The following is a 12580-nucleotide window of genomic DNA, read 5'->3' on the forward strand; positions in this document are numbered from 1 at the left end:
TGGATTTAGAATACTCGTGATTCTGTAGAGAACTCTGAGTAGAATTTCGGTAATTCAAACTGTATATAGTACGTAGCACTAATATAATATAATATAATATGGTACATATAATACGATTTATAATATTTTTAATATCCGTTATATGAAAAAAATAGTAAAATTGTTGCCGGAATGTCATTCTTCAGTAGTTGGCACAATACGAAAATATATACATCAATTTTACCCAATCGTCTGGATAGTATTTATGTATGTGTAATGTGTATATTATGTAGGTAATAATATATTATTGTATGTACCTATTATACTAAATGTTTGAAACTGTAAATGAGTGTAAAAAATGTGAGAAAATATTATACTCATATCATATAATATTATGATGGATATCGGATTGCATTTAATATATTAATAATTTATATATAATATCCGCAATGTCCCATATAATATTATATAGGTACCTACGCACTGCATGTTGTAGGCGGCCACTCACGGCCGAAGAAAATACGGCTGTTGGCGGTTTTGCGCGAATAAAATACAATCATCTCGAGTAAATGTCATTATTACGAATTTTCAGAGGGTCAACAACATTTTTGAAACGTTCACTTTTACCGAATGTGTGCCGCCAATTGGGAGCAGTTCCTTGTAAGGACAAATCGTAACGTCACATTACTTATAGGTACACGCGCACATAATATAGTGTCGCAGCTAGGTACTATATAGTTGTCACAATAATTATAATCGGTCGACCGTTCAAAAAACCTCGAGAAACACGAATCCGTGCGGGCACGTGAATAACATAATATACCTTTGTACATTATTATATAAACGCGAAAAAGCACACACAATGGTCACAATGGAACGGACGCCACGCGCGTTGTGGCCATATCAAAATAAACGCATTATTATTGTAACTTTAAGTATATTAAACTGAGGTGGCTTGGATTTTGCAATATTATGTCATGAGTTTTTTGTATATAAGTACACCCGGTGTTCGGGTAATAGTATCATTTAAAGTCGGTCAAAACATGTATAGTATAGGTAATGGTTCTCGTTAGTGCACACAAATTGGAGAGCGTGCACGGATGTGTACGGATTTTATTTCAAATTTTACAGTAGGTATTGGTTTTCGGTAAAATGGCTGTGGCCCTGTCGTTGTGGATTATAATTTATAAATAGACAGTTTGCGGAGCTGCACGCAGGTATATATAGTATGTATGTATAATATATATACTTACCTATATGTTGCGTAACCGTACGCCAGGAAAAACGCAATTACATAAATGGAATTCCAATAGTTTATTTGCAGTGGGGTTTATTTTCCGTAGGGAGGTAAAGGAAACAAATTTTTATGTATGTAATTCGTACAGACGAGAGTTTTTATCGTCGTGAAACGGCAACGATGGTTTTATATAAACAAGTGCACGCATCACGGATCAGTACCTCGCGCGTTATTCAACTGCGCGGATATATTGTATACTATATATATATGTGTATGATATCTATATGTACGTGTATATTATATTGTGTACAAAATACAAACACACATTATTATATTATACCTACACAATTATTGTTTTCTCTGCTTTCTTCGTCGCGCCCGCGAAGGAAATTTGCGGAAATGTGAAAAGGGTTTTTTCCGTTTTTCTATCCGATATAATGCGTCGCGACGGCTACAGTGACGACACCACGTTCGTCACCAGTGCTCGCAAATAGACCAACACATATCGCTGATGTGTAATATATTAATATTATATAAGATACTGTGAAGGTTTTTTTTATATTTGTCCTTTCGTCACTTTATCCGCTACCATCATGAGTACAAAACGTGCTAATAAATTATCGCAACGCCGTCGTCGGTCGCGTTAAAGTCTCCGGATTTTTATCGATCGTGAGGGGGGGGGGAGGGAACGATACACATAAACAAACGGACACCAGACATGTCCAATTTGTATGCGTCTTGCACTCGGCTGCATGTTGCACGCACCCCCGACCAGAACACCTGCAAGGTTGTTGTTATACACACACGCGCGTAAACATATACGATGTAGTCTGAGAGACATTGTATTATTATTATTTTTATTATTGCGCCGTACGTCTTAGGTACAGTATTGTCATCGTCCTCGTAAGTTATGTGCCGTCCGATGCGATGGAATCCGAGAAAAACCGTATATAATAATATATAACACCGAGCTTAGAATGAAATATAATAGGTACACCGAACACACGTCGTGGAGTTGGGACGGATAAAAATATGTAAAAAAGAACGAAATAACAGTTTACGTCCGACACGACGACAGATTTAATATACAAGCACGTCACCATAATATTAAAATTGTACACTCATTATATTATACTATTATAAAGTGTGTAGTATACTTTAGTGTGAGCGTTTTATGGAAACGTAGTCAGTTTGTTATAGTGGCCTGTTTAACAAAATGTAAAAAATAAAATACATTCTTGCATTGTAGGTATTTAAGTATTGAAGACAAGTCTAAAATGTACTTCTCTATAATATAACTGTCATCTAATCGACAACTACAATAATAAGTAAAAGTATTTTTTATTTTTTATTTATTAAATTTAAAATGTGTCAATATAATATAGTAAAATCAATGATATAACAAGATTGGTCATTTTAGTAATTATATTGTATATAATAATAGAATATTAAAAGTTTAAGATTTAGTGAAAAAAAGTGTGTTGTGACAATATTTTATGTGTGCAATGTATTTCTCGTCATCGTAAGAGTTGTCAGTGTCATATTATAGGAGTAGGTGTATCTTGGCGTATTATAATGGTAGCTGAGGTTATAAGTGACTATATTATATACTCTATATTCTTTGTTTTGGATCCTATAGGTTGTATAACAGGCTACTTTATTCAGATGAAAAAACCTTCTTAAATTAGTTGTAAAAACAACCATAAATACAAATTGATTTATGTATTTGTAAATGTATGATCATAAATATATAGGGTTAGGATTTTGATGACTTTTAATTTTTTTTTTCTTCCAGCTGTGTACGATGCAGATCAAAATATAAATCCATTTGAATCCATAAACAGTAATATTACATTTTGTTTCGTATAACTTTGCATTTTTAATATTAAGGTATAATTTTTTCTACTTTTCCTAAATTTTAGATTTCAAAGAACATTTTTTTAGGAATAGATTATTACCATGTAATACAAAGGTATCCTACGCATGCTTTTACTGACATACGCACGTAGGATATACTACCTTTATGGGAGGTATATGTATTATATTGTTGGCATTATATTCCTAACTTTGTTATAGATTCTATTAATAATATAATCGAATTAAGAATATTTGTATATTATAATATATTATGAAATATATTAATTATTATAGTATATTATATCAAATCAATAAAACGGCAAATTTGAACGCATTTAATCATGTGATTTTTGATTTTGTTAAGGACATATAGGTACCTACTATGATATGTTTCGAGTATAATATTTGTCATGCAATTGTTTTTGAAGTCATGAACATCCTAACCCCGAGTACATCAATAACCACGGTTCGGATACTGTATTATAACATAACAATTTATCAAATAAATTGTTAAGTAAAATAAAATAAAAAAAAGGCTCGGGGAAGGGATGATAAATTACCGTTGTCTCCCGCCGTCTCTGCACCGCTTGTAAATGCACCACTATATACCCCCGGATTTTTATATAATTTGTATTAATAAATATAATTATACTAATATCGTATTAAAACGTCACGGTGAACATTCTACAGCAGCGAATCAGCAGTAACATCTGTGTAGGAAACTGTACCTATATAAGATAAGATTATAAGAAGATTATTCACCGGAGACGTTAATGCTGCAGGACGCTGTGCCCTGCGAGTTTTCTTAACACACTTGTGCACTGACCCCGACACCGCCTTTTTGTGTATTTACTTGCATAATGTTTCATTAAAATGTTATCTTCCCGTCCATCGCAAACAGACGCGTCTATATAGTATATCTTAATTTATCATAATATTTTATACATACGCGTATACCTTTATTTTTGGTACCTACCTAGTTATATATTTTCAACACAGTAACGTTTTTAATCTGTCATAATTATACGGGGCTTGCTCTAAGATTTTTTTCAGCCGAAAAGATCTCCGGCGTGATATAAACGCACTAGAATTGGAGTTTCGGGACATGATTTGCATAGTCCGATAATTTACGACATAAATATTAATATACTAAGAAAACATATATGCAATAAAATTAAAAAATTTATTTGCTATAATATTATATTTCTGCTCCACGGACAGAACAATATTATTTTATCACAGATCCCATATCCGCTATCTGTATAATTTTGTATAATTTAGATTTTTTTTTAAATAAGACGACAGCCCTTATTAAAATATTTTATAATTTATGCGTAAATAGATTCTTACACACGATATGATTATAGCACGTACGTGTTTCACAAAACGTTCACCAAGGCCGAATTGGTGCATTTTTAAAATTAATATAATATGTTCTATATAGTTTCGGAATTACAGTGATCTTTTTATACAATCCACTTTAATTAATAACACAAAGGAAGGTCAATGATTATCAAACAGAAATGATTGTATAGGTACATTGAATCTTTATTAGTTCATACACCTATATAGTTGCAGATTAACACGACTTACTATTATGTATAGATATGTCGACCGTCGGTGTTCTGCGGCATTTAATAACGTGGAAGGAAGAATAATAAAGTTGCTGATTTGCAGATGAAATTACCAGTCGTTAAAAAAAAAAATATTTATATTTACCGAAGTAATCTTTGGTCATCAATTTCCTGTGAACTATTTCGTTTTAACTTTAAAGCGTTTGCTATATACATATAATATAATGACGTATATATAAGTCTCTTCTAACGTTTGCCTACAGTTCTGTACGCGTATAATAACCCGTTGGAATGTACCTATTTCACATCGTCTCATTACTTGTAGTAGACATCGTAGCTAGGTAGGCATATAATAGGTTCGTTCTAATGGTCATTGTTACTCAACTACTTGTTAAGGAATTCTGATTTTACGGCGCAGGATTCAAATCGATGTGAAAATCGTGTTTAAAAGTGTTTATCTCTATTCTGTTTATTGACGTTTCGTATTCAAATATAGTGACCGATGGTCAATATGTTTTTTTTTCTCAGTGCAATTACCTAATTTAAATACATTATAATAGATTGTTTTTTTGAAAAATTCACAATCTAGCTTGTATACGCCTACGTGATGCAGAATTATAGGTACCTATAATATCTACTCGAATTTATTCTAAACAAATCTATATATAGGTAAACGATTATACAGATTTGTTTTTACGCCAAAAATTGGATATGTTTCTGTTAGATGTATGAGTTAAATCACATAAAAATAAAAACCAATAAGGAAATCGTAAATACATTTTTAATTTTACAGGATCGTATAAACCACGCACGGGCGTTCGTATAATTATTTTGAACGGTTTATTGCCGTTGATTCGGGCGTGGTAAAGGAAACAAAGATCGAATTGCAGCTGCATTATAATAATTATACGATAATATGCAACACGAGGATGATAATAATAATATGATAATATGCAAAAAGGTTGATAATGAAGACGCTAATGAAAAAATACATTACGTTCGTATTTATCGCATGGCCGGGGACGAATATAATATTATAAAGCAGAGCGTTTTATACGAATGACGGAAGACGACAGTGGCTGTCGATTCGCACACGGATCGTCGGTGGCTTCGTATTGCTCCGAGTGTCATGTTGGTTTCTATATGTCGCAAATTCCTGCGGAAATCTCTAGTGATCTGAACGATAATATTATTTAATAAAATAATACAAATATTTTTTTTACATAATTTTTATTTTCGTGCAAATTTACAAAGAACCAAAGTCGAATCGTGTGCCACCACCACCGATGACGTCTCCTGGGTTTGATGACCTCTCCAGTAACGCGATTTTACCGGCGTGGGCTGTCGTCGGAGATCGGCAAGGATTTTTCGGCCTACGCTGCTGTTACAATCGTATATATTCGTATAATATAATATTAATGTGCATTTATTTCTCGAAACACCGCACTACTCCTTTTTCACAATAATAATAATAATAACAATATATTATCTCGAGTGTCTCCGGGATGTTGTTTAGCATAAACGTTATTACAATATACGCGTACCTATAATATTATTGCCCACGTACGATACCCGCCGATGCCATTTGCAGCCCGGCGTCTCCCCACGTGCGGTAATCATGTTATTATTACGAAGGTTTTCGTCGGGACTTGATTTTTTTTTAAATTTCGTTTCATTTATTCGCACGTGGGTCGTGGCTGCCGCTCTGGCGATTATTATTATAATGTACTCGGCGAGGATCGAAAGCATATGTTACATAGGAATTATATACTTGCAGAACATAGGAAGGTACATTGTACATACGGGCTAAACGGGTTTCTAATTCACTAATAACAATGGACGGTCGCCACTTGGAAATTAATCGCGTATATTATTATGTACATGATATTGCAAAAGTGTAAACTTCGCAGTCGTATAGATACATAATATTATATATTTGTAATACTAATTGGTTTTTACTCGTAAATTATGATACAATATTATAATATGATTGGCATATGCTACAGGTTTTTATAATAATTAGGTTTCCACCATATATATATAGATAAGTATAAGTGCGTGAAGTGTATACGCAGTTTGAGAATACCTACTATAATATTATATTGTATTATAGCAGTAGATTATGTAATAATAACTAATTAAAGCTGTACGCAGCTTTCTTGTCAAATAATATCATCATGAAACCGATTGATTAATATTTAATACGAATTAATTTTTTTTGGCACACTGGAGATATTGTTGATGTTCAACACACACAGATAAATAAAGATTTTAACGAATTAGTTTAAAGAGTGTGGACATCGTGTTCCATCTGACCATATCTATATTATAAAATATAATATTTGGATACTTCATGCATGTCGATGAACTTTTGGAGTACTTACCTACTTTGCTACTAAAAATACAAACTAGCATTTACAAAACCATAAATGGCTCGAAATAAAAAAATGTTTCCACGCAGGCTCGCGAAATGATCAATCCCGTGGTTCGTGTCTAAACCGATGTTACATTGCACACCGCACACGTATATACATAACATGACCACAAAGACTTATTAGCTTTGTGCTGTGATGTTTACCAAAAATTTTGTTGATCTTATAATACATTTAAAAACAAAATATTATTCTTCAACGATATTCTTACTCAATAAATTTACACAATTCTATAATGTATTGTCAACACTCAACAATATTGCAGAATGTGATATATTTATTTAATAAATTCGTTTTTATATATTTTAGTATTTTACTACCTACCTATTCAAACATCACCGGATTGACTCAAGCATGGAATATTTTCTTCGCGCATGTTTGTAAATGTATAACAAGTTTACCATTTTATTGTTCTAACCATATTATATTTTAAACTTGAACAATATATTGTTATATCGAATTCAATCATAGAAATATGACGTTTTGGTTATTGTTTAAATTGTATAATAGACACAAGCAATAAATTAAATATAAAGAAAACAGTTGGTAGAAAAATATCGACATGCTGGCAGAGCGTGCTTTTCTTTATACACGTTAAAGGCTTATCAAAATTCAAAATCGTTTCAGTGGAACTGTTTGTTGCCGATTTCTCCGTTTGTTTTTATTCTACAATAGTTACAAACATGCCGGTAAATATATAACTTATTATGCAGAGAAAATGAATATTTATATTTTCTTGATACCTTACATAAAATGCATTTGTGCTTTGCCATTACCAGTACTTAGATATTGAAAATGATGGGGAGATCTTCATTTCTGAAAGGCAGTGGTTCTCTAGTCACGTCTTTTCTGAAAGAGATTAGAAGAAATTATTGAAATTAAATGTTCCATGTTGGCAATAATGAAGGACTACTACTGGAGGAAACATTACAGTCTTAAATTTGGATCTACAGGGACGTTAGACACGAACAATATCGCATTCCATTTAATGTCGTCATTATTGAGGTATATAACTTTATACAATATTTGCAAACATTTATCGGATCATATTATATGTTAGCTGGTACACATATACGTAGTCGTCAAAATGAAATACTGTTGTTGGCATTTTGTTCGATATAGGATATTATATTCTCGTCTGAAACTACGGTGAACGTTCTGCGATTGTTATATTATTATAATATGCTGTACGCGGTTTTTCGTATACGTTTAATACTATACATAATATAATATGACTGTTATACCTATATTGGCATGGAATTTTATTCAAATTTCATAAAAATTTCACATAACGATAATAGTAGGTATATTAGAATTCGATAAAAAAAATAATTTAAATACTACACGATATGATAATATGTAGTATAAGGTAGGTAATAATATAGTAATAATAATTTCAGATAAATTCCACGATGACGAAAACGCACATCTAAATCTTATATTATCGTAGATGCCTATTGGTTATACGTAACTTAAAAGGCACCTATCGGTTTCAACGTCAAATCACTCGAAAAATATTTTTAAAACAAATAACCTAACAGCAGATTATAATAATACTATACTTACTATTAAATTAATATTATAATATTGTATTTTATGTTTAAATAAAAACAGGTACTTATTATTTTTTTAAACTTAACTCGCCGTTCGGTTTTTCAATGTCTATATATTGCTGGTGACATCGATACATATCACCATCGATATCGGTGTATTATAATAATATAATATTGTTATAAATCGATATAAATCGGCTTAAGTTACAAAAATCGTTAAATATTGCCGAGTAATAAAATTCTGCAAAATTCTTCTGACGTGCATATTTTTCAACGTAAAAGATAATACGAGTATCATATTGCTCTAAAGTCTAAGGGCTAACAAGGTACCTGTGTGTAAGTACAATATTTTATTATTGTTATGCTAAATACTCGCCTCGTATCGTTATGACGTGTAATATTGATAACAATTCGTTTATTGCGATCATAATATTATAATATACTGGTATTAAAGGCTATACTACAATAACAATAATAATAATAATAGTAATGGTCCGTTGCCAGCGTTGTTTTCATCATGCGTACCTATGTTATAGTATACCTAATAATATTAAAATGTAAGACATAAAAACACAATATTTGAATAATATTATTATGCGTATAATGGTAAAAAGGACGCGGTTTCAAAATTATACCGTGGAAACGAACAATAGCTATATCTGCATCGTTCTGTTTGTACATCAACGATATTATTATATGTGTTTGCAGAGACTCGCATAGAATATCATACCTATTTTTATATTATACACCCGAGGTACACGTTTAGACTGTATATATTATGTCTAACGCGTAAATATTATACGTTCTCGCAGGTATATATTATATTATTATTATTGAGGAAGAACGGCGGCGCGCGTTGCATAAGTAGGTCGTTGCAATTAGCAATAGAGGCGGCGGCGGCAGCAGCAGCGTTGGTCGTAGGAAAAAATAAAATAAAAAGTGAAAGTGAAACAAAAGGATGAAGATAATACGGACTATACACGGGCGCGTATATTATGCATAACGTGTGTGTGTGTGTGTGTGTGTGTGTGTGTGTGTGTGTGTGTGTGTGTGTGTGTGTGTGTTTGTAGGTTTTTACGATTTTTTTCACGACGCGTATGAATGGGTTATATTATTTTATTATTATTTTTTTTTTTAATAATATTCGTCCTTGAACGGTTATTACAAATTTGACGATAATCTCTGAAAAACATGCCGTTTCCAATAAAAATAATGTCGGCCACGTGAGCGTTGTGTTATACGATGATATTATTCGGTGGTATTCACAGGTTCGGCCAGCTGCTGTAAAGTACACGCGTTGAGCTATAAAACTACATAAATCCGAGTTTTTTTCTACTACGATTCGAAAGTGATTGATTATTATTGTAGATTTCCACGAATAAATGCATTACATGAATAAATATAGGGCCCACAAATGAATATTATATATTATACACTATGCAGACTAAATTATTCGCGCAAGTACGGTGAGATAACGTGCATAATAATAATTAATACCTACGTACAAAATTATCATCGTCGGGTACACGACCCGGATGGATTATAAAACCGTTTTGCTATGACCCTCGCAGCCAGCTGCACTCATCATCATAACTACCAGAAATTCCCGGAATCAAATTATTCCGGCAGTTAAACCCGTCGCTGGACTGCCAGCCGAACTCTCGGTGGTTTTGACACGTCGCTAAATATTTTATTTTCCACCGTTTTGCCTGCCATACAATAATAAAAACTCTAATATTCACGTACAGTCACCGTAAAACCCGACCAGCATAAGTCATGTACGGTACCTCTACTTTAGTCTACTCACTATAGTCGCTATACGCACACTTTTATAATATAATATAATATTATAAAGTACTCGAAGTTCCTCCAGTTGTAAGATTGATTCTTCATCCTGGGAAACAATATAACTAATTATAATATAGTCAGTCAGTAGCCTATATTATAGGTATCACAATAACTTGTTGTTCTAATACCTATACGGGTTAATTCACCAAGCATGCTCACCCCCGTTCTATCTTTAAAAATATTATATTATATCTTCTACACCTCTTATCATTGACTATTATCCTTATCACTTAAAGTTTAATAACTTAGAAACTAGATGTTCAAATTTTGATTAAATTTACATACGTCATAAATTTGAAAAAAATCAATAATTTACAAAAGAAGATGGTTGTTTTATTTTAAAGAAGAAGTGCGTATATCGCTACAAGACAATCCTTAAATTGCATAATATTTAAATTTAATTGTATTATTATAAGAATAATTTGGGGTGGTGAACATACCAAATTGTAGGCATTATGTAACATTATTTTGAAGGTATATAATAAACTAATAAAACAAATTATAACATTATGTGCGTATTGGTATTTCAATATATTGTTTATACTGTCATGATAATAATATAATAAATATTTTGAATGACAACATTTATAACAACTGATGCATTATTTTATTATTTAAGCAACTGTATCGCGAAGTCGAGTGTGTATGTCATCAGCAGTGTTTCGTAATAATAAACGAGATATTGCATAATTTATATATTATTTTTTTTTAAATTCAAATTGTATTTATTTATCTTCATTTTATAATTTTTTTTTTTACATATAAATGACACTTAACCCGCCGTTCGTCTATCCGCGTAAGGAAATGTTGACGCGCGTGGGCAGTCGCATATATTATTAATATAATATCGGCGGTCTGCCCTCGCCGGCATGTACGTTAGTAGGAGGTCGTCCTCGAGCGGACCGAACAGATGGCCCGAGACGGTCGTCTTGCTCACGAAAACAACATCGACTTTTATACCTGTGCAGTGTGCTTGTTGACACACTCGCACACGCACTCAGTGCTTACTGCGAAACTTAAGACCGTATAAATTATATAATTTGAATCGGTATAAACATACAGTGCATACAAATTGCGGATTGAGGACCGCTAAATGTGAAAAAAATGTCAGTTTGAGCAGCCTGCGACTACAGTTTTAAATCAATACAACGTGGTGTCCGTTAGGGGCAAGATCAGAAGTCGTGGAGTACAGCGAAAATTAAAGTATAATAAATACGATCACTCGCTCGCAACCATCCGAAACCGAGCAACAGGTATAATACGCCACCCGTTTACAACTTATCACGGCTCACTTTCGTCATATTTACGAGAGTATATACAACGACTGCACCTATAATATACGTTATAATCATATAATATATTATTATTTATTATGTAGTAAGTTGGGTCCCAAAGCGATATTAGGTACTATACACCGGAAAATTTCGATAATACCGACGATATTGCGGTTTTCGTTCGGCTGTGTAACATAATATTACTATTATTACTACGGTTTTCAGTGAAACCGAAAACCATGTAGGTTGCACTGTACAGCATTATAAATACAATAATAGAAATTATGTTGGAAAGCGTACCATGAGTATTTTTGCATCATATTGCACCTACGTGTCTCCGTTAATGTTGTTTTTTCTCCAATTAATATTTTAAAAAATATTATCAAATTATAAGTGCTCACAATGGAAGACTTCTTTAAATCCGTTTTTCCAGGCCATCAAATCACTAATTTTTTTTTATTTATTGTTTGTAACAGATTGTAAATTGTATTATGAAAAGTAAAAATAAAATAAAATATTTATTGGAATTTATGACCACATTTTATTTATTTATTTTTTTGTTGGTTTCCCAAACTTAATAGGTCATGATTTTCTATTAAGTATTCAAGCACGTATAAGTTAGGTAAATGTACATTTTAAAATATTGGCTAGAAGTGGAGACAGGACTGTGTGTTTATATAATATTATATAGTTGTTAGGCAGGCGGACAGATATGAACGATATATCAGCGACAGCGTACCGTGTGCAGTAAAATATAATGTTGTTTTAATAATAATTATAATAATTTTAACTCATTATATCAATAATCATATATTTCAACGTACTC

General features: G+C 32.2%; 1 protein-coding gene across 2 annotated transcripts in view; it reads left to right on the forward strand.

The window, feature by feature from the left end:
• LOC100166230 overlaps positions 1-12580 on the forward strand; it is a 54823-nt gene that overhangs the window by 16282 nt on the left and 25961 nt on the right. Inside the window, exon 1 of one of the 2 annotated variants that reach the window (XM_029490075.1) lies at positions 2969-3059. The exons of the other annotated variant lie outside the window; for it this stretch is intronic. Within the exon in view, the coding sequence (XP_029345935.1) occupies positions 2984-3059 (76 nt within the window). The 5' untranslated portion in view covers positions 2969-2983. Of the gene's footprint in view, positions 1-2968; positions 3060-12580 lie in introns of those variants that run through there. 2 annotated transcript variants of the gene reach the window in all.

This window comes from Acyrthosiphon pisum, chromosome A2 (assembly GCF_005508785.2).
Source record: "Acyrthosiphon pisum isolate AL4f chromosome A2, pea_aphid_22Mar2018_4r6ur, whole genome shotgun sequence".
Lineage (NCBI taxonomy): Eukaryota > Metazoa > Arthropoda > Insecta > Hemiptera > Aphididae > Acyrthosiphon > Acyrthosiphon pisum.